General features: G+C 39.8%; 1 protein-coding gene across 1 annotated transcript in view; it reads left to right on the top strand.

Moving 5' to 3' along the window:
* Window positions 1–2,759: 2,759 nt before the first annotated feature.
* The window catches only part of LOC101096750 (uricase), an 80,531-nt gene continuing 60,500 nt past the window's right edge, over window positions 2,760–22,790 (top strand). Inside the window, exon 1 of the mRNA XM_019837322.3 lies at window positions 2,760–2,841. Coding sequence (XP_019692881.1) covers window positions 2,791–2,841 — 51 coding nt within the window. The 5' untranslated portion in view covers window positions 2,760–2,790. The remainder of the gene's footprint in view (window positions 2,842–22,790) is intronic.

Below are 22,790 nucleotides of genomic sequence, written 5' to 3'. Positions count from 1 at the left end.
CTACAATGAGCAAACAAGTTTCATACTCTCTTTAGCTGAAAGTTTAACAAAGGATCTGAGTAAGCTTCCTCTTTTTCTCCAGGAATTTAAATTTTGTGAAGAATGACCCAAGGATGAGAAAAGATTGTAGTTGATCCGCTTGGTGTCAGCACCCTGGAGGAAGCCCATACTTCCCGTTATCCAGACCACCACATTTACTTCAGTCCTCCCCTTTCTGAAGCTGGGTGCTCTCAGATTGTTTTTGATTCTTTGAACTCTCCCATAACCCTCCAATACATTCCATTTTTGCTTGATGGTAATACATTCTTTTTGCTCAAACAGGTGTAGTTTGCTTCCAAGTGAAGGACCTTGATTTATACCTAGCCTGTGGGGGTGATCTGCTTACCTTTCCCTACTGAAAAGAGCTGGAATTCTGTCCTAAAGTTGCTGTACTCTTACCGGTCTAGACACAGCAGGCAGCCCTTTACTCTGTGGATCTTGCTGCTGGACCAATATGCTGGTGAGAAGGCAGACTAAGTTCTCTTTGCTCTCAGAACCTGCAGACCTCCTCCTCTCTCCTTCTCTTCTCCCCCCAACCACCGGCGTGGAACAAAGGGGATCTCTACTTGTGAAACTCTTCTTCCCTGTTTGTTTCTGGCCAAGACACTTTTTCCATGTTTAGCATAGAGACTTTCATCTCCTTCACAAAACCACCATGTTCTCCTAAGATCCTGGAAGAGTAATGAAAGATTTACAGGCCTTTTCTACTTTTGGCTTTGCCCCAAAGCTACTCAGAGGTGATAAACACATAACTTTCTATGTACTTGAAATGGGAATAGGGTTGGAGGTAGAAGAAGAAAGAAGAAAAATGAAAATACACAGAAGAAGAAAAGAAGTCCATACTTCGAAACACCCCAGTGGTTCAATAATAAAAATAGTGGGAACTTTCAAGACATCTTTACTACCTTTCTTTATTGTATTTTTTCTTTGTATATTTTGTTTTACTTAATTCTCATGTATGGAGAGTGTACATTTATTGCTAGACGTATTCGGTTGTTCTCTTGGGTCTGTAGTGGCTCTTTTTAGTCAGTATAATGCCAGCAATGATTAAGCCTGCGTCCAAAGATGAACAATCTTTACTCATTTTCCAAATCACCTGAAAGAGCTCTTGGAAGACAAGCTTCCTGTCTGAGTGTTTGGGGCACAGCCTGTCCACCTTAAACTTTGACTTTCAGGTCACTGGCAAGGTGTTGTCTTAGTCATCTTTTTCATGCACACCTCCAGACATTGTCATTCAAAGCTTCCTGTATACATTTATGTAACATCAGATCCAGATGGGTAACTATATCATGGGGCAATAAACGACTGTATTTTCTTACAATTCATGACTAGAATTTGTAATGGTGGACTTTCTTTCCTAAGGCTCCACCTCTGCCACATTCTGCAATAATTCTCACCAGCTTGCACAGATCTTCTCATAGAACCAGCGTTCAAGGAAGAAAAATGGTTCCTCCTCGAATCGCGATCACACTCTCATTCTCCATTCCCATGGCATTGCTTTCTTCGACACAGAAACTCTGAGCCCTGTCAAACATACAGGCTGGAGGCAAAGAGGAGGAGAACAGGCACCAAAAGGGGGAAAAAGCCAAGAAAGGAAGCTGGCGAGAAGGATGAAAAATTTGAAAGAGAAGGAGGACCCAATACTCTCGAAATATTTTGAAAGTTTTCAAAAGCAGATTAGAAGTAGTCAACAAAAACACAAAAATATCACTTATGCTCCTCTCCTTCTGTTACATCTGCACCCCCACCGCCATCCGTCTCCTCCCCAAGCCTTTCTCATGCAAGCCATTTCAGCAGATACAGGAACACTTCACAGAAGTCACAATGGTTTTGCACTTGTTTTTCCAATGTACATATTAGAGCTGTTTCTCATCATTACTTGGGTTCTTCTAAACAGAGAACTGCTTCTGACTGCTTTCTCATTACCAGTAGTGAATAACCTTCTTGCAGAGGCCTTCCAGGGAGGATGACCCAGGAAGGGAATCAAAGTTTGAACTCACCTCTTGTTGTCATTGTCAGGATGGAGCTAGCTTGTCCTCTGGACCTTGTAATGTCATTGTCTATTCTTGTTCATGTTTGTGTGTATATGTGTGTGTGTGTGGGTGTGGGTGTGTGTATGATTTCTTTTCATCTGTATATTCTCAGTATTATTTTAAAACTTTTGTTTGACTCCTGCCCTTTTCTGTGGAAGTGAATGTAGCTGATTGTAATATAAATGGTACTTTGCTCAAGAGTGATGGCAAAGAAAGTCAAGTCCATTCCCTTTAGTATAGGCTTTCCTTCTAAGGAGAGGCTACATTGAGATGGAGGTAGCATTATTTATGCCACAACGGTTATGTGATTGTGGTGTTCCAGTATTTTATTGTTTTTTAACTTTCCGATATAATAATAAATATCTTTCTTCTTTCATCTAGTCACCTTAGAAGGGGATGGTGAGAGGCGGCTTCATCCAATGATGGTATGTCTTTCTTTGGAGATGTGTTTTAATAACCACCTAGGCTTTGATGTCTACGTTTCCATGTTTGTTGCCATTCCTTGATGCTAGAGGTGATTTCCCTCATAACCTTTATCCTCATAACTTTACTCCCCAGAGGCAAAGGACACGCTTTGTGTCTAACTGCATTATGAAATACCTGGGTTTGTCTGACCCATCCCTCCATAGGCTGCACCACCCAGGACACTATGAAAATGAAGTTGCCACGGACTGGAGGTCAGTAGTACTCTGCTGGGTTCAGAAGAGCTTACACCAACATGGAACCCCAAAGGCCAATCTGTAGAGGGTCATCTCTGAATCTGCTTGAAGTAAGTTTTCAGCCACATTATTACTTATTTTAGTGTTGGTTTTGAGATGCTACTTCATTTGGTTTCCAAAAATTTGATGCGCGGCGTGGAGGGATAGACAAAATAGGTGAAGGGGATTAAAAGGTACAATCTTCTAGTTATAAAATAATAAAGACTCGGAGATGTAGTGTGTAGCATAGAGATAAAGCCAATAATATGTAAAACTTTGGGACAGATGGTAACTAGACTCGTTATGGTGGTCATTACATAATGTATATGAATATCAAATCACTATGTTGTACACCTGAAACTAAAATAAGGTGGTCTGTCAATGATTCTTCAATTAAAAAACAAAACAAAACAAAACTGATGCTCCGTATAGAAGCAGGAGATGTCTAAATGCAGGACTTCACAGAATGATGGTGATCATTAGTAGGCTCTCCCTTTTTCCTTTGTTGATATTTTGACTCAGTGCCTTGGGAGAAATACTTCCCAGGACTTAACTCCATTTTATTTTGTAGCACTATAGCCAATAAGAAAAAGTTTTGAAGGGGAATGGAAATGAAATATAAGAATCGATTAATAAAATACATACATTTTAGGTTTTACGTGGCTCACTGCTCATCTTCGTACTATCATCAGTCTGATTCTCATAGATGACCCCAAATATTATTCATTCAACAAACATCTATGAAATCAGGCACTTTGCAGATAAAGAGGGAGAGATTTTTTTTTAAGTTCACAATAACACAGTTTTACTAAATGTTTGTTCCATCATCAATATTCAACTTCAAAGATGCACAGAATTTGTGGAGAATCATACAAACTATGGTTAAGAGGGAGAGATTTCAATCAGAACGTCAGTTCCATGAGCACAGGATTTTTGTCTATTTCACTCATGGTCCTCCCTAACTGTCAGAACAGTGCCTGACACAGAGAAGTCATTTAATAAATATTTGTTGATGAATGAATATTAGCGTTTTTTTTTTTAAAGAAACTCATTTTGGAGTAAGAGTTATACTAAGCACATTTGACCTGGAACCGTAAATAGCGAGCAGCAGAAGGCCCAGCATTCAGAAAAAGACTCTGAGGAAGACTTGAAGCATCCAGGTGTCAGAGAAGGCACACTCCTGTATGTTCAGGGGGGCAACTATTTCACGTCCCAGACTGGTTTTGCCTCAGAGGTTAATTTCATCGCTATTTTACTCTTTCAGAAGGTAAAAAGACTTTGAACTATGAAAACAATGAATTCATTTTATTCGTTAGTTTTTTCTGTGTGCATTTAGTTCTCGTCTCTAAGGAATTCCAAGAGAATCTTCAGATGGTTATATTAAACCTGGCAACTCAGCACAGAGGTTGTGAGCAGAGGCAGCCCTTAGGGTGGGCAGTGTGGGCTTCTGCCCAGAGCTCCGTAGGCAATGCCAAGCGGACTCTCGCTTCAGTCTCTGTGTCTGGATTTTGTATTTGCTGTTCCTCTATTTCTGTATCCTTTTAGATCCAGTGGTAAAGACAGGGGGTGGGTGGAGGACTTGGCTGGCACCCTCTCTGTTAGCCACTTTCTTACCTGTCTACCTTGCTCAGGACATCTTTTTTTCCTCTTTGCTCTTCCAGCAGCATAGTCAATGTGGGAGCAAATGCAGACTTGGCCAAGGGCATTCCCCAGGTAGGAGGGTACTATCGCCTCCCATTTGTAGTCTCAGGAGCTAAGACTTGAGAGTGACTTTTCCTGGTTACACTGTGTTTGCAGCCGCAAGACCTGAAGTTCTGTCTGAGGCTTGAGCAATTATACTGCTCTATAAAAAGCACACAACACAGCCTAATACTTTTATGTTGCAGTTGAAGTGTTATGGGATTTCATTTTATAAGAACCTAAGTCCAACACATAAATCTCTCTCAGGTCAGCGAGCCTTTGTATTTTGTTTTTGTTTTGGTTTTTGGTTTTTTTCCTTTTCTCTCTTGTAACTCACTCTGAGTTCATCCAAGGCAAATATTTCTAAACCGGTCAGTTGGTTGGAAAAGACACTATGGTGTAGTGGGAAAACATAAGACTGTGAGTCAGAATCTCAGTTCTAGATTGGACTCTGTAGCTAACCAGCTGAGTCTAGACTCTGTGCCTCATTTTCTTGGTTTATAAACGAAAGGAATTGTGTGAGATGAATGGTAGCAGCATGTTCAGCTCTGATGTTCTGTTTGAGCTCCAGACCCTTAATCCCTCCTTTCTAGCTTCTTGAATAATGGAATATAAAGTGTGGGAAAGAACGCTGCCATCGGTTAAGTTAATGTTCATGTTAAGTCTGAGCTAAACTGAATCTAAACAACCTACTTAGTGTATAGAGGAAGAAGAACCTAGGTGAGAACAGAAAAGTCAAGTTACTTACCTAGGTCACACAACTAATTAATAACCCAAACCTGACATTTTTATCAATCAAGAATTTTTTTGTCAAAAAATTTTATCTTTTTTTGGCGGTGGGGGTGGGGGTGATAATGTGTGGAGAAGAGACAGAAGTTTTCACAAAAAGGTGGAACTCCTGTTTCTGCTAAGATGGCTTCACCTTTTAGGGCGCTTCTTGTATATCTCATGCCAAAATATTGGTGACTGTTGTGCAGAGGTTTTGTTGGCTGCTTAAGGGTTAAACACAAAGAACCCTACTCTTTAAGAAACTAACACACTAAGGGGTGCCTGGACAGCTCAGTTGGTTAAGTGCCTGACTCTTGATTTCCCCTCAGGTCAGAATCCCAGGGTTGTGAGATTGAGGCCCAGGTCAGGCTCTGTGCTGAATACGGATGGAGTCTGCTTGGGATTCTCTCTCTCTCTTTCTCTCTCTCTCTCTCTCTCTCCCTCTGCCCTTCTCCTCCACCCCCCCCCCCCCGCCCAATAAAAGTAATAATAAAAGAAACTAACACCTTAAAATGTTTTTCCTTTTGGGGCACCTGGGTGGCTCAATTAGTTAAGCATCAGACTTTGGCTCAGGTCATGATCTCACCGCTCCTGAGTTCAAGCCCCGTGTCGGGATCTGTGCTGATAGCTCAGAGCTTGGAGCCTGCTTGGAATTCTGTCTCCTTCTCTCTCTGCTCCTCCCCGTTCATGCTCTGTCTCTCTGTCTCTCTCTCAGATATAAATAAATATTAAAAAAAAAAAAAAAGGAAGAAAAAGAAGAATGAGGAAGCCTAAGATTCTCTAGGCTCATGCCGGTGCTACCTCTCTAAAGTGCAAGGTGCCTTAAAACAAAGAAACCAGGGGCGCCGGGTGGCTCAGTTGGCTAAGCGTCCGACTTCGGCTTATTAGTTTGAGCCCTGTGTGGGGCTCTGTGCTGACGGCTCAGAGCCTGGAGCCCCTTTGGATTCTGGATGCTCCTCTTTCTGCCCCTCCCCCACTTGTGCTGTCTCTCCCTCTCTCTCTCAAAAAAAAAAAAAAACATTAAAAATAATTTTTTTAACATTTTTCCTTCTGACTTGACTTTTAAAATCATGTTCATCGTTCAAATAGTAAAAGAGCTCAGAAAAATCTGTTCAGAGGAGCAAGAACCGGAAGTTTCAGTTCAGCCTCTGCATGAGTTTTAGAAAATCTGATGGATGAGTAGCATGAACTAGTATAAAAATGACAACTCTGTGCCACATAGTTTTCCTGCTCTGGAGTGAGTGTTGTCTAAATATGAACTCATCTTGCTCTGGGAGGCTGGCTTTTCCTGACTTCTCTCTTTGATCAGCATCACTATTCTCCAAATTACTCACAGTTTCAAACTTTAGTCATCCCTGACCCCTCCCCTTTCTTTGATAATGTTGAAATAGTCACTAAACTCCATGGATTCCTTTTTTGCAAAGTGTCTTACATCGGTTTTTCTTCTTCATTCCTATTATTTTTCACATGTGTCACCTAAAGTCATATTTTGTGAGCAGTTAAGCACATAGCTTTGGAGTCCGGCAGAACTGGGTTTGAGTCCTAAGCTCTGCCACTTCCTGCCTGTGTGTCATTATTTAACCTCCCTGACCCTTAGTTACCTTCCTTGTAAAATGGGGTACACAGCTGTATGGGCCTTAAGGGGTTGTTGTGAGAATTAGCTGAGAGAATGTATGTAAAACATTCAGTAGAATGTCTAGCACATAATCAGTGTTGAACACATAATAATAATGATCACTGCTCAGTACTCCTAATTCATTCTACTTTCTGCCCTCAGGTTAATCCTCTTAAAGTCCAGCTCTGACTGGACTTTACTCCCGAAGAGATGCCTAATCACAGGGTGATGAAAAGCTGTCCTTTGCAGTTGGACTGCCTGGGTCATCATTTACTAGCTCTGTGATCTTGAGAAGTTTCTCACCTTCTCTCTGCCTCGGTTCTCTTATGTACCATGGGGAGAATCATATCTACCTCAAAGGGCGATTATGAGGTTTATAGTATTTAATATTAACAGTTCATATTTCAAAGTACCTGGCACATAATCTGTTAATATTAATTTTTGATAAATAAAAACCTATGTTGGTTTCTTTTATGTGCTCTTTCATAAGCAAGTTCTATAGTCATTTCTCTGGTGTTAACCATTCCTTCTATCCAGAATGCAGCATGGTTTAATGGAAAGAGTACTCACAGCGCAGGGAAAGTAGATTTCACTTACATGCCAGATTTGACTTAGTAGTTGTAGTTACCTGGATTACTTGCAAAGTATTCCGAGGCTTTGTCTGATCTCAGTGTGTGATTGGCCAGTTGTGTCTCCCACGGGCCCTGAAGGGAGAAGTGGAGATAACATCCTTACATTTTGCACAATAAAGAAGTCATAGTCGTTTATAAGAATCTCAATGCTTTCACAATAAAAAATATACAGTTTAGGGTGAAAAATAAATTTTCTTAACACTGATGGCTAAAGGAAAGAATTCTCCATGGCTCTTCATAAACAGTGTATTTCTAACTGCTTTATATATTGCAATTCATTTAGTCTTCACAGCATTCTCTGGGGGAGGTACTATTATGTTTTCAACCTCTTTTTACAGATGAGGAAGCAAAGGTACAAGGAAGTCAAGTAACTTGCATGAGATCATGCAACTCATAAATGGTAGGTCTATGATTTGAAACCTGGGAAGTCTAGCTCTGAAATCTACACCTTTGGGTGTCATACTAAACATTACTCTTGTTTGGGGGGTTGCTTTTTAAGTAAATCTAAATTAACTTTAAAAAGAAGGTAACTTATGCAGTACTTTCAGAGAATTAATTCTAGAAAGGCCCAAATCTTGGTTCAAATGTGTATCTCTCTGATGGTTTGGTTTGATACAACAACAAAATTGAGAATATCTTGAGCAATGGATTCAAGCCACTCCCTAGGAGGGCACAGAGGTTTATCTGCATCTGACGATGGTGAGTGGCTGAGGGGCTCTGAGCACCCCCCCCCCCCATTTTAATCAGGGTAGCTTTATTTATTTAAAAATTGGGGTTCTGAATATGATTTGCTTTGAAGAAAGCAGTCTTTGCCTTTAAGAAAGTGAAAAATCACTAATCTAGAGAAACAAATGGATAACATATTTGGGGGCAACTCTTATTAAATATTATTTCTGGTCAGTAAGCTGCCAGTGTGAGTTTGGCAACAACGTGTGCAAAATTATAGTTTTGGAAAGAAACTGGAGTGCAAATAATGTTATGGTCAGATACATTTTTTTTCTGATACATATTTATTGATGGTCTGTGGCACAAAGGGCAATGATAATATTCTCTAACAAAATCTGGAGTACCCAGCTTGGACTCACATAACAGTCACTGGGATGTTCCTGTACTCACTGGGTCATTCCTTGAATTCTAGTGATTTATATGTTGAAACGAAGTATTAGGTCTCCATGTAAACACCCAGTTTCTTTATCTTTATTGTTACTGAGGAGCACATGTTTAAGCTCTTATTCTTGCATAATAGAAGTATTATATTTGGCTTCAATGGATTTTATCTTATTTTCACTGTTCAATTTTTTGAAAAATCCTGCTTTTTAATACTAAGGTGTGTCCAGGTTATCCTGATATTGGAACAGTTTCCTGTAATCTACTTTTCATCAAATTAAAGCACATGTCAACCTTGATTTGGAGTAGAGGAGAGAACTGAAAAGGAGGAGATAAGCAACAAACGGAAGAGTGCTCCTTGGATTTACTCCTAAGAATCCAGGGAAGGCTCTAAACATACCCTGCTCCTCTCCAGGACCAACTTGTCAGAAGGCAAGTCATTGGGTTACCCTGGGTCCTGGATTAGGCCTTTAGGCGTATACCTCAAAAACGTCATGTCTTCAAATAAGGTACTATTCTATTAGCAACCAGTATCCTAGGAAGCAGGATTGTGGTGCTAGTTATTTAAAACTTTAAGTAGCTTGTCTGGTCTTGGGACATATTTGTATTATTATCCTGTACTGGATTTTCATTCCTAATTATGGTTGGCTTTAGGTGGGTGATACTTATAATCACTTTAGTTTGAGAAGCACCCGTCAACTGGGAGTAGGTCATGTGGGTTTGGGAGAATGCCGATAGCAGTGGAAAGCCAGACTGGTCTTGACGTTCTACGTAGAAAATGTACCAAAATAGGAATCCACATAGGGAATAACTGAGAGTTGATTTTACAAGCAAAACCCATTACTCTTGTTGATTTGTGGCTTTGTTCAGCCGTAACTCCACTATCCATGCCATACCTTGTCAATATCTTTATCTCTTAAGAGTGGAATTAAGATTCTGATAGAGCACCAGGAGGGAAATCCTCAGTGCTCACCACCAGCACTGCCAACAAAGCCCTGGATAGCTGCAGACTTAATTTAAAAGAAGACTTTACTTCCTGCTGAAACAAATTTAACACTTGAAAATTTGTAGAATATAAATGCCTGCTTTTGTTTTTTCATTTAAAGTTACCTTTCAAAGGCATTCTTGAAACAGAATCTTATAGGAGCTCCTGTGGAAGGCAAAATCGTGATCTGAAACAAGGTTGTGTTGAGTGAACATTCAAACAAAGCACCTTCCAGTGGGGTTTTATAAATGCATTTGGGTTGGGTTTCTTGCAACAACTTTCATTTAGAAGGGAAGAGTTTTGGAGAAGTTGAACAAGCAGTCATATGGAAAATTATGCTTGTTCTTTCTGTAGTGGTTTTGGGTGTATGTTGATGATTCATATCCATGACTTAGCTAAGGAAGTAGAACCTTCAGTTTTTCTGAGCAACACTGCCTCCTTGTGTAAGATAATTACTGTCTAGTCCATTAATTGATATATTTTTTTTGGAAGGCATTTTCATTTGAATTAAGTGGCTTAGACAATCCAAACCAGATAGGGTGCCTCATTGAAGAAAGTCTCTTTGTGCCCGTGTTTGACAGTTTCCATTTATAAAACCAACCATCCTTTTCTCTTTTTTTCAGGTACAGTTTGCCCAATTTGACATTACCTATATTTTTTGCTTTTACTCCTAATCCCTTTTATTATGCCTCTAGAGTGATAGAAAGGAATAGAGAAAGTGGATGAAATGCAAAGCAATATTTTTTCTACTTATTACATCATCTTTGGAAAGTTTTGTGGGAAGACAGAAACCCTTGGATAAATTAAAAATATTTGCTAATCAGAAGCTTCACATTATACAGGTGTTCTAACTTTGTCAAAAGCAGTTGATCCAGAGTAGTAAAGCCTAATGAATTTAAGTCACATATTTTCTCACCTTTTTTCTATTTATTCTTGGTTCAGGAGCTGGTGCTATTTGACTTCATGCAATTCATTCAACAAATATCTATGCATATCTGTTAGATACCAGGCACTCTTTTAAGTTCTGGGGATACTGCAGGGAACAAAACAGAGAACTACCCTTCGTCTCATACAGCTTATCTCCTAGTGAGGGGACAGATAAAAAAGATAGTAAGGTAAACTATTATTTTTTTTTAATGTTTATTTATTTTTGAAGGAGATAGAGACAGAGCACAAGTGGGGAAGGGGCAGAGAGACACAGATTCTGAAGTAGGCTCCAGGCTGTAAGCTGTCAGCACAGAGCCAGATGCAGGGCTTGAACTCATGAGCTGTGAGATCATGACCTGAGCCAAAGTCAGACACTTAACCAACTGAGTCACCCAGGTGCCCCAAATATATATATTTTTAGATGGTGATTAGTGCTAAGGAGAAAAAATAAAACAGAGAAAAGGGGTCAGGAATGTCCAGAGTGAGAGTAATATTACAGTGTTAAATAGGGGAGATGTTAGGTACTGAGGAGGTGACATTTGAGTGAAGTTGTGGAAAAGCAGAGCAAACTACAAGGATACTTGGGATAAGAATGTTCCCTGCACAGGTAACAGCAAGTGCAAAGGTCCTGAGCAGAGTGTGTGTGTGCCTGGCTTATGTGAGGCCAACACGGCTGGAACAGAGTAAACAAGGCACAGGGTCATAGGAGATGAGGCCAGACAGGATCTTACAGACTATGTAAGGATTTGGGGTTTTAGGCTGTTGTAGGATTTTAAGCAGAGGAATGAGGTCTTCTGACTTCTTTATTATTTTTTTTTTATTAAAAAAATTTTTTAATGTTTATTTATTTCTGAGACAGAGAGAGACAGAGCATGAGTGGGGGAGGGGCAGAGAGAGAGGGAGACACAGAATCAGAAGCAGGCTCCAGACTCTGGGCTGTCAGCACACAGCCAGATGCGAGGCTCAAACTCACAAACCGTGAGATCATGACCCGAGCCAAAGTCAGGCGCTCAACTGACTGAGCCACCCAGGCGCCCCGACTGACTTCTTTTTTAAAAGGATAGAAAGAAAGCAGATAAAGATGAAAATAGAGTGGATGGCTAGATGGCTGGAATTAAAAAAAAAATTTTAATGTTTACTTTTAAGGGGTAGGAGAGGGACAGAGAGAGGAGGAGACACAGAATCCAAAGCAGGCTCTAGCTTCTGAGCGGTCAGCACAGAGCCTGACGCAGGGCTTGAATCCACAAGCCACGAGATCATGACCTGAGCTGAAGTTGGTTGCTTAACCAACTGAGCCACCAGGAACCCCAGAGATCTTGATTTTATAATCATCCCATCTATACTGGAATATGCACACCCTCATGAACCAAGAATTTGTTAGTAATGTACTTGTCATGATCAAGGTTTGTCATTAATAATGAGTTACCATATAATATAAAAGTTGAACACTAACCAGGGAATAATTTTTAAAAATACTCAACAGTTGGCTCAGCAGTAATCACCAAGGAGATTGTTAAATGAATGATTAGACTTATGAATAGAAATGTAAATATGATTCTAATTAACATTCTGTGTTTGTAGAAACTTTCCCCGTTTTCCAAAATTTAGGACATTTAGGAGAAGTCCCTCCTTGACTGTGTTAATCTAGTCTAAAAATTCCAACTAGGAAGTTCTTTTGATAAGAAATGGAATAAAAACATGCTTTCTTTTCTTTTATGTATGGAAACTCAGCCTTCACACCTGTTCTACTTTCCAGCAAAGTCTTTATTTGCATTGCCATTGTTTGTGTTTTCCTAGAATTATTTGAAATGCACTGCATTGTCACTGTAGTCAATCAGTTTATTTTTTTGTAATTAATATTTGGAAAACTTTAACACTGCTATGAAAAGTTTGTCCCTGAAAGCAAACAGTATGTGTGTGCTAGCATACTTCCAGAAAGGGCTTAGCACATTTTTAGATATACAGAGATCTTTCCACAACCCTTTCACACAGGAATCATTGATTCTGGGTATTAAAGCGTATAATAATAATGATGATGTTCAGCTAACACTGATGTGGGGACGCTCAAGGATACACCCTGTGCTCCCAATGAGCCTTTATTGGTGATCTCAGGTCAGAAAAGACTTCAAAAATCCCATGGCTTAATACTCACAAAATTTTTTGATTATTTGTTCATTCAGCATATACTTATTCAACACCTATTACATGCAAGCTGCTGTGGAGAGAGTACAGATATTCAAGAATCAAAAGAAATAGCCTAATAAATGTATAAATTATCTTCAATCTATACTTTTTTTCTAGATTTAACCAAATTTTATTTATTTATTTATTTATTTATTTATTTATTTATTTTTTAATATATGAAATTTATTGTGAAATTGGTTTCCATACAACACCCAGTGCTCATCCCAAAAGATGCCCTCTTCAATACCCATCACCTACCCTCCTCTCCCTCCCACCCCCCATCAACCCTCAGTTTGTTCTCAGTTTTTAAGATTCTCTTATGCTTTGGCTCTCTCCCACTCTAAACTCTTTTGCACCAGCAATCTATACTTTTCTACTAATAATAACTTTACCACTGACCTTAGGCTTTACTGTTCATAAGCTAAAAATGAATTCTTGTCACATAAAATATTACAAATATAGAATGTTACCTTTTCTGTATTGACTCTGGATTTGAGAATCGCTGTCTTCTCTCTTCCTCAGACTTAGAATAGACAAGGATCTAATATCCCTATCCTTCACTTCCCATCCATGCCCAAAGTTCTTAAACATATATTTCATCTTATCTAATCACAGTCGCTGATTTCCTCTGATTAGCCAAGCTTATTTGTTTGACACAAACCTTGTATTCAAACCTCTGAGGAATTTCTCTGTCAATTCTAGGAGGGATTACCACCTGTGTCCCCTTAATTATGTTTCCTTGGATACCAAAAAAGAAATTCAAGCTTTTTGCCTAAACTGTGTTTAGGGCCAGTTTTAGCCGAAGTGTGGAATTTTCCTAGGTGCTCATAGCCTTGCTCAAGGCCCCTCTCCCTTGCAGGCTCTTTGAGCCCCCATGATGTCCCTCCACAGTTTGTGCTCCCCGCTTAGGATCACTTGATAGGTCCTCTTCCTCCCCCAAGCAATCTGAACTTCTCCTAGCTGCTGTGCTCCTTCAATTCTCCATCTAGAATCTTTTAGGACAGATTATTGAACAAATAAACCCTTGTGGATCTTCTCAAACCTCAGCAAATCACCGCCTTCCACTTTGGGGGTAGTTGCTCTGTAGATTTATAATCATAGCTTATTTTTAAAACTAGAAAGAGGGGCACCTGGGTGGCTCAGTTACGCATCCACCTTCGGCTCAGGTCATGATCTCGTGGTTTGTGAGTTTGAGCCGCGCGTTGGGCTTTCTGCTTTTAGCACAGAGCCTGTTCAGATCTTCTGTCTCCCTATCTTTCTGCTCCTCCCCTGCATGCACTCTCTCTCTCTCTCAAACATAAAATAAACATAAATAAAATAAAATAAAATAAAATAAAATAAAATAAAATAAAATAAAATAAAATAAAATAAAATAAAATGCCTGGTCTCATCTGCAGCCCATTTCCCTATTGGGTGTTTGACTTTCTTATTTAAAAAAATATAATCACTAAAAAAAAAAAACAACTAGAAAGAACCTTACAGCTTTTCCATTTTTGTTTGTTTGTTTGTTTTTAATTAGCACCTTTTCTTAAAAGAAGCCTTACTTGGAAATCTAGTGTATAAAACAAGTAAGCATAGAGCCGTGCTAGGCAGAATGGCAGTCAGTCCCTGACCTCCCCCAGCCTCTCCCCCTCCACATCCCAGAGCAGCCCAGAGACCATTGAAACACTCTGCCACAAAGACCTCTGAAAATGGCCTGGTATGCTAGATGGGGCTTGCCCAAGAGCTTCATTTTGTACTTCTTCCAGCCTCTTGGAGGTCTGATCTCTGTTCTAATGAAACTGAGGCTGTTACTTACCTGCCCCCAACTTACTTGGAGAGCGAGGGGCCAGCCCCCTGGTGGTCACAGGCTTAACACCCTTCGTGAGCGTCATGAGGCTAGGTTTGATGGAGAAGGGTCCCTGAAACTATTCCAGGAGCCTGCACCTCAGTGCTAAGTTTTCACTCATTAGAACATTGCACTCTTAAAAATATTAAGCAAAAACAGAGACTTGTGAAAATGTCCTCCTTTACAGTGACTTTGGTGGGAAAGCGCTTTCCTGTGAGTTTACAAAGACACCAAACATTTCACATTCTCACCTCAGCTTTTGACCAGCAAAATCCAGCTGCATTTCCTTTCAGATCAATTATCTTTGTCCTCGGAGGAATCTAAGCTTATTTTCATTACTTTAATGGAAGTGGAGGGAGGATTGGCACGAAGCTGATAGTGGTGATGGGCTTTTGGAAAGGTCCACATTAGAGAAGAACATATCGTTTTATTTGCGTGGCCCACATGACAATTTAGGACAGATAGAAGACAATCAGGAAGGCTTGATTGTAGGCAATTTCCTTCGGTTTAGGTTCTGATTTAAAAATAAGGAGCACCTGGGTGGCTCAGTTGGTTAAGCATCCGACTCCAGATTTCTGCTTAGGCCATGATCTCAGGGTTTGTGAGTTTGAGCCCTGCATCCGGCTTTGCACTGACAGCAAGGAGCCTGCTTGGGATCTTCTCTCTCTCCTTCTCTCTGCCCCTCCCCATCTTGCACACATGCACACTCTCTCTCAAAGTAAATACATAAACTTAAAAAAGAAATAAAATGAAATCTTAAGTTTAATGGTGAGGGAAGAGGAAGGGAAGAAGGGGAGGGCTCTTTTGTTTTTTCTTGCTTGTAATTAGATTTTGTCATCCCATTAGACCACACCCTTCTGGCAAGAAAATGGGGTAGTGGAGAAAGCACGTGAACTTTCAAGTCCTTTTTTCATTTCTTTTTTTGTCATTAATTTATGCTTTCTCTTCCTTCCTTTTCTTTTTCTTAACAATTTGTTTTTAGGCTCCTAAAACGTGCTTGGTGTTGTTAGCTGCCGGGGGCATAACACTAAATCATACTTTATAGTGCTTATAGCCTGGGGAAGATTCTAATTCCATCTTTACCATTTACTCCTGAGCATTCTTGGGAAAATCACTTAATCTCTTTGAGCTTCAGTCTCATCTTTTGTAAAATGGGAGTAACTTCTCACAGAGTAGCAACAATTAAAAGGGAATTAAATGAGATAATATATACAAATTACCTCCACAGAGTGCCTGGTACATAGTAGGAGCTTAAAAAATTGGAGCCTATTATAGATTCCCATCTTTGTAATCACTATAACCTGATATTTAGGTTCATCTTGCAACATTCCATGAGAAATTCTCTGAGGGTTTTGGTATTTGGCTCTTAGTTTCATTCTGCCTCATAGAGACTCAGGAACATTCCCCTCCAGTAATTCATAGACCAACAATTGCTTTATCCCAGAGATCCCAAGTTATCAAAACCCCTTTCAGACTCCAGCTTCTGTCCTTTAACCTCTAAGTTTACTCTCCCATTAAATGGGTTTTTCTGTCCCTTTGACGTCTCTGGATCTCATCTTATGTTCCCAAACTGTTTTGTCATACCCCTCCACCCTCCACCCTATCCCTTTTCTTCACACCATCTTCATTTCCTTTCATGTTCCTCCTGCATACCACAGCCAAATAGTCACTGCCACAATCTCACCAAGACAATACTCTTTGTCCATTGCATTGGCCGTGGCAATCTATAACTCTGAATCATCCTAGTTATTTTTTTTTCTCATGCCTTTGGTTTACGTGTAACTGCTGGAGAAATGCTACTCAACTGTGTGGATGCTCATCTCCTTCAGTTTTTATTTGCTGTCCTACTGTCCCCTCTGTACTGCCCAGGGAGTCTTTTACAAATCTTTAATAGGTTTGATTTTCCTTTTCTCATATAGCAACTGCTCTAGCACAGAACCTTTACCTGTCTCCTTAGACCCTCATCTCAGTGTGGTCCTCTGGAAATCACCACTCCCGACCACCATTCAGAAGGCACGTCCTTTCCTGCCGTCCAGCTGTCCCAGAAGAAGATGTATTCTACTCTTTTCCAAGACTCAGTCTGTGCTCTTGATCCTTTCCCCTCCCAACTTCTCTTGAATCTGTGAACCATTCATTCTTCTCTCCTCTGTCTTTCCCTCTTCACCGGCTCTTCCTCATTAACCTCCACACATATTCAAGTCAGCTGGTCTTAGGGAAGCTTTTCCTGCCCCACTCTCTCCTGTGGGCACCACCCTGTTTCTCTCTTCTACTTCACTGCCAAATTTCTCCATAGTGTTGTTTGTCCTCAGTACTTCTACTTCCTCATTTATCATTCAAATGGTCACTCAAATGGGGTCTTCCCCTCCACCACCGTACTCTTTCGGGGACACCAGGGACCTCCTAAATAACAAAGCCAATGGTTTCTTTAAGTTCTTATACTTCTTGGTTTCCCTTTGGTTTTTGACACTGTTGACTTCTCCCTTCTTGAAATTTTCTCCTCCTTGGTCAAGCTGATAATAGTTTCTCTTGGCTTTCCTCCAAAATCTCTGAGGATTCTGTCTCAGTTTCCACTAATGGCTCTCCTCTTCTGCCCATTCTTTAACAGTTGGTGATGTTCCCCAAGTTCCCATGCTGAGCCCTTTTCTCTTCATTCTATTTTCTCTTTTGATGACCTCACCCACACCCATGACTTCAACTCTGACATACAGGCTGATGATTTTCAAGTCTGTAACTTCATTTCCCAGCCCCTCTCTTGAACCCTAGTCCCTCTGGTCATCACTGACTGGATAGGTTACAGGCCTTTCAAATTCAGTGAGGGGCATCTGCCCCTCCATGATCTGACCACCCAATCCTTACCACTTATCACTTGTCTGGGCTTTCAGTAATTTCCATGGTGAAAGAAACTAAAACCTTTGCAGAGTTCTGTTTCTTGCCCTCTTTCCTCTATTACAAGCACCTGGTGATGAGCAAAAGTTTACTGGTTAATATTATAAGCAATTCCCTGCCTCAGGCCTTTTCAGAACCTCAGATGTCACCCAAAGAGCTGAAATTATCACGGTGAAAAAGGTCTTACTTTCCAGACTCACTCTGAGTTAGAGATGGAACAAAGAAATAGCCCCAAGCAGGGAGAAATCTGGCACCTGGTCAAAATTTGCCTCCTCTGGTCACACCTAGCAGGAAAGAAAATATTCAGTGTTCTTTCAGTAAGTTTATAATATCCTTACCAATTTTGCATTTAAAGTCTTAATCTTTTTACTAAAGATGTCTAATCGCCTTTGTTTTTAGTGTTTTTTTTTTTTTTTTTGGTTTTGTTTTGGATTGAAAAAACAAAACAAAACAAAACAAAAAAACCAACCTGGCTTCTTGGTCAGCAGGGGGAGCACTACTACTTTGCTCTGGCAAGATTTTTACCAAGGCAACAACTATCTTTAATATAGACCACATCCTAGCAACGAGAAGGAAAAAAACAATGATACAATCAATACATTTGCTCCCTCGTGGTTGCAATTGTTAAAAATAGCTTTTTTTTTTCGCCTTTGTAATTCAATAGTGTTTGCTTAAGAAGATGTCATCTGCTGTCTTTTCATCCTCTCTGTCTTGCCTTTCGGTCACATTCCAATTAGAGAGAGAGAGGTGTTTATTTAGTCCAGGAGATAGGCTTTTAAATGGGTCACGGAGGCTAGTGTTACAGCACCTGGTCAGCATTTAGGCAGTGTCTATGTGACACAGAAACAGACACTGATTTGCTCAAACTGGCCAATTCAGTGAAAGAAATCAGTCAAAACCAGATTTTTGTCTAAAATGACCTTTTGTTTGAGTGAATGGATTCAAGGAGATCGCAATGGGGACGCGGTGTCCTTCCCACACTCAGCTGGAGTGAATCCTATCAAGCAAGGGTGCCAGCGCCGTGAAAAGGAACAGTCAGACCAAGTTCTCATCTGGATTCCGCTCGTGATCACGGATGATATATTTCGCCCAACTCTTTGTACTATGATTTCTTCTTTTGTTAATCTCACAAACGTTTTATGAAGAGGAAATGATATAATAGATTTGAAAACATCTTGAAAGATCAAGAAATAGCTATGCAATAATTTACACTAAAGATCTCATTTGACATGTATAGTGCATGTGTACTCCACGTGTGTGTGAGTACATGCATGTGTATGTGTATATGTGTGTGTATGTGTGTGTGTGTATGTGTGTGTATATATATACATATAGCTAAATAGATATATTTATATCTCTATAATAAAAAATATGAAATCTCTCTCTCTGTATATGCAATCTATACACACAGAAAGTAAACAGGTGAAGACAATTTTTTTCTGAAAGTGTTACACTGTTTATAATAATTATTCATTCCACCCACTCACTAAGAACAATAATAGCTTACAGGCAGAAATAATAAAGAATCCAGGACTCTTGATGAGCATTTACTTTCTAAAATTCTTATCTGGTGAGAAGAAGTTTGTATCTCCTATTTCCCATGCTCAATTTATAAGGAAAGAATTAACGATGATGCTTCAACTAAAGCTTATAATACACACCCATCCTTATCTAATAATACACCTGATTAAAACACTGTGTCAGTTCACTTTTCCCTTGTCTTATATGTACCTCGAATAGAAGCATGGCATCAAAATTTTTTGTAAGCATTTTGAGGGAAATAAGTGGCAAAAAATATACATGATTCTGAATGAAGAGAAATCTAGTTCAATATGATAAAAAAGCATATATTTTATGCACTTAGTTTCTAAAATGGCTGATTTTTTTTCAGTAAATCTTTCTCTTTTCCCAAATGACAACAAATAATTCAATATGACATTAAGATTGTTATTTCTGAAGGTAGTGAATTTTAAAGAAACAAATAGAACAGCTTTCATTTTTACCAATATGTTCTTCTACCAAAGAATGCAATTTGAGCCATTTGATCTATGGCTGGTTAACTCAGAGGTTAACCTAACCTGCGAGGTTAGGTTTACTCATTACTATGGCCACAGACACATCTCTAATCTTAAGTATTCATTCTTCCTACCAATTATTATTGCTGTCCAGATCTGAGACCAGACAATGAAACGTCATCTGAAGAAGGCAAAAAACCATCTCTATCAATAAGAGGCACCCAACTCTAACTGTTTTCAGTATCATCTTGGGACAGCTCTTCATAATTATATTTTATATTTACATAGTACTTAGGAAAGATCGTAGGTTGAAGAATGTTAGGTTTGTTAGTTGAACCCTATAGGAAAACTGATATCATACCAGACACAAAGCTAAAGTGCAGTGGAAAATATCCAGGACTGGGAGGTAAACATGCAGTATTCGAATCCAACTCTTTCATTGATCACTTTTCAGCACTTAGACACGTTACTTAACATTTTCCAGCCTTGATTTCTTTCTGGAATTGGGGAGAGAAATACCTACCTCCCAGTTTATTATATGAATTAAATAAGATAATGTATGCGTATGTAAACTACTTAGCATAGGGTTTGGCACAAAATAAGTAGTCAGTAACTAGTAGCTATCTTTATCCTTCTCGTCATTAGTATAAATCCTACTGAAGAGGTATTGCGAGAATTAAATGAATATGGAATATGGACCACGTTCTTTCTTGAGTTGAAAATATTTTGTATAGTATTAAACACTAAATTTATGGAAGGTATTACTCTCTTACTAGAAGGAAATGATGCTAAGAAAAGTTAAATGATTTCTTTATTAATTTAAAAGTCACTTGGCATGTTATGGTGTATTATGCACAAAATACTGAGATAGGTATCAAAAAGTCTTATATAGGACTTTCTTTTCTGGGTAAAATGTAATAGGTCACAGAAGACCAACACTCCTCCTAGTACAACAACTAGGATAATGTATAACTGACAAAAAATTGTACTTTAAACACATCGGGTTGCTATGGAATCACTGAGGATTACATAAACTAAAATTCCAGAGAGAGTAGAATGCTTTCCAAAGTGAGATGACACCATCTGATATTTTTTCCGAAGGGCCTTTGCTGATTCAGAGTGTTTGATGAGGATGTTGCTTAGGCAGAGAACCTCTGCTGGGGCAAAGAAAAATCAGTAAATGTCTTTGCAGTTATAAAGGGATGATATGACAAATAGGGATGGTGTGACAGATAAGGAGGAAGATTCAAACACGTGGCTGATTTCCCCCATAACATATTTGTGGAATTCTGGTACTCTGCAGGAGGCTACAGAGCTAGGGTAAAAGCTTCTAAGAGACAGACTTCACTCTTGAAATGCTTAGGAAACAAAGACCTTTTGGGGTCTTTGAACCTTGTTTCAAAATGCTTCTAGTCTCTCAAGACATTCACCGGAGAACAGTTGAAGTTGTGGGGGACAGGTAGGCTGAAGAGCTGGTCTGGAACTTCTGAAGGACAGAGCAGGATCTCCTACAATCTGTCAGGGCTGACGAGATGAAGACTCTTAAGCTCAGAAATACAAGGCCAGGAGAGCTAGGCCCAAGGAACAGGGGCTGGTCACAGGTAGAGCAAGCTTAGTTAAACTGCAGCACGGGCCCAACACATCCCAATTTCTCGTGTAACTGAAGGAGCCAAGCCCTTACCCTCGCTGCCTAACAGAGAAAAGGGGGGACCTTCCCTCATGAAATATAACACTTGGACTCTCTGGGATATTTTTGTGTCTAATCCTTGGTATAGGATATAAAACTAACAGACGTGATGAGGCAATAAAATGTGGGTAATGATCAAGGGAAAAGACAGATAATAGAACCAGGACCACTGATTATCTGGATATTGAAAATAGCAGTCAAGAACTGTAAAATAATTCAGAGCATAAAGGGGAAGACAACAAAGGAACCAACAATTCCAATACAGAACAACAAATTATTTATGATTTCGCTACGATTTGTGAGGGAGTGTCCTCCATCAAGAGAAATTATCCTGTTTCTCTCCCCCTTATGTAGGGTGGTGGTAAGAGAAAGGGAGGGATGGTCTTTGGCCTGCACAACAGGACCAGGATCTCAAGTCTTGGGTAGTGAATGAGAATAAATCCAGATTACCAAATGCAAAATTCCAAAGAGAAGCCCAGGAGTATAGCACGAAGTTCAGGAGTCAAGATCTGAAGTGTGAAGGTGAGTACTGAAGCAGTACCCTGATCTAACATTCAGTAGAGCAGCACACAGGAGGCAGTCTGGAGGAGATAGATATAAGAGGTATTAAGGAAGCAGAATCAAGAGGAAGTGGTAATCGTTTGGATGAGTAGAGGAAGGAAAGAGAAGAATCTCTAATGTCTCCAAAGTTGGGTTACTGGATGAGCGGTTCCCAAACAGGAAAAACAAAAGAGGGGCAGGTCTGATGAGCAGAAAAGAGTCTTGAATATAGGACATTTTAAGGACATATTGCCATTCCAATAGAGATATTTACTGCACTGTTTTACACACTCACCTGCACATAAACACACACATAAGTGAGAACTTTGTCAATAATATATGTATGGGTGTCATCACAGCAATAGTGGATAAGACTGCCTAGGGAGAATATTTCAAGTGAAAAGAGATCCAGAGATGGAACCCTGAGAAATACTGACACTGAGGTGGAAAGGGAACTTGAAAGGAGGTAGGAAGAAAATAAAGCAGAGCAGTACCACAGGGACTTAGAGGAAATCATGGCTTATGAAGGGGGGCACAGTGAAATGTGCAAATGAAAAGGTGTAAAGATAAGATTAAAACTTTAGGTAGAGTGCACTGGAAATTAGTAAGAGAAGATTCCTTGGACAAGTGGCCATGAGATTCAGCCCATTCCTAAAAGTTTGATTATGAAGGAAAGGCAAGGCATAGGTCAATTCTGGAAGAGCGTGGGGGTGATGTAGGGCCTAGGCAGGTTTGTTTGTTTTGTTTTCAAAGTGGGAGAGAGCTAAACATGCTTATATGCTGAGGAGAAAGATCTAGTCGCGAGCACGTGGCTGACAGATAACGTGGGAGGAGATAAATAACGGCATCAGGTTCTAAAGGAGGTAGGAAGATATGGGATTATATTTAAAAATAGGTATAGCAGCACCTGGGTGGCTCAATAGGTCAAGCACCTGACTTCAGCTCAGGTTCTGATCTCACAGTTCGTGAGTTCAAGCCCTGCATTGGGCTCGCTGCTGTCAGCACAGAGCCCACTTTGGAATCTCTCTCCTTCCTCTCTCTGCCCCTTCCCTCCTGGTTCCCTCTCTCTACCTCAAAATAAATAAATAAAAAAGAAATAGGTATATATGTGTATATATATTTGCATATCAGTAAGCCTATATAAGATAAAAATCAACTCTCTCCAC

The sequence above is a fragment of the Felis catus genome, chromosome C1 (assembly GCF_018350175.1).
Source record: "Felis catus isolate Fca126 chromosome C1, F.catus_Fca126_mat1.0, whole genome shotgun sequence".
Classification (NCBI taxonomy): Eukaryota; Metazoa; Chordata; class Mammalia; order Carnivora; family Felidae; genus Felis; species Felis catus.
The sequence above is the reverse complement of the archived record's forward strand: the minus strand, read 5'-3'. Positions and strand labels throughout refer to the sequence as shown.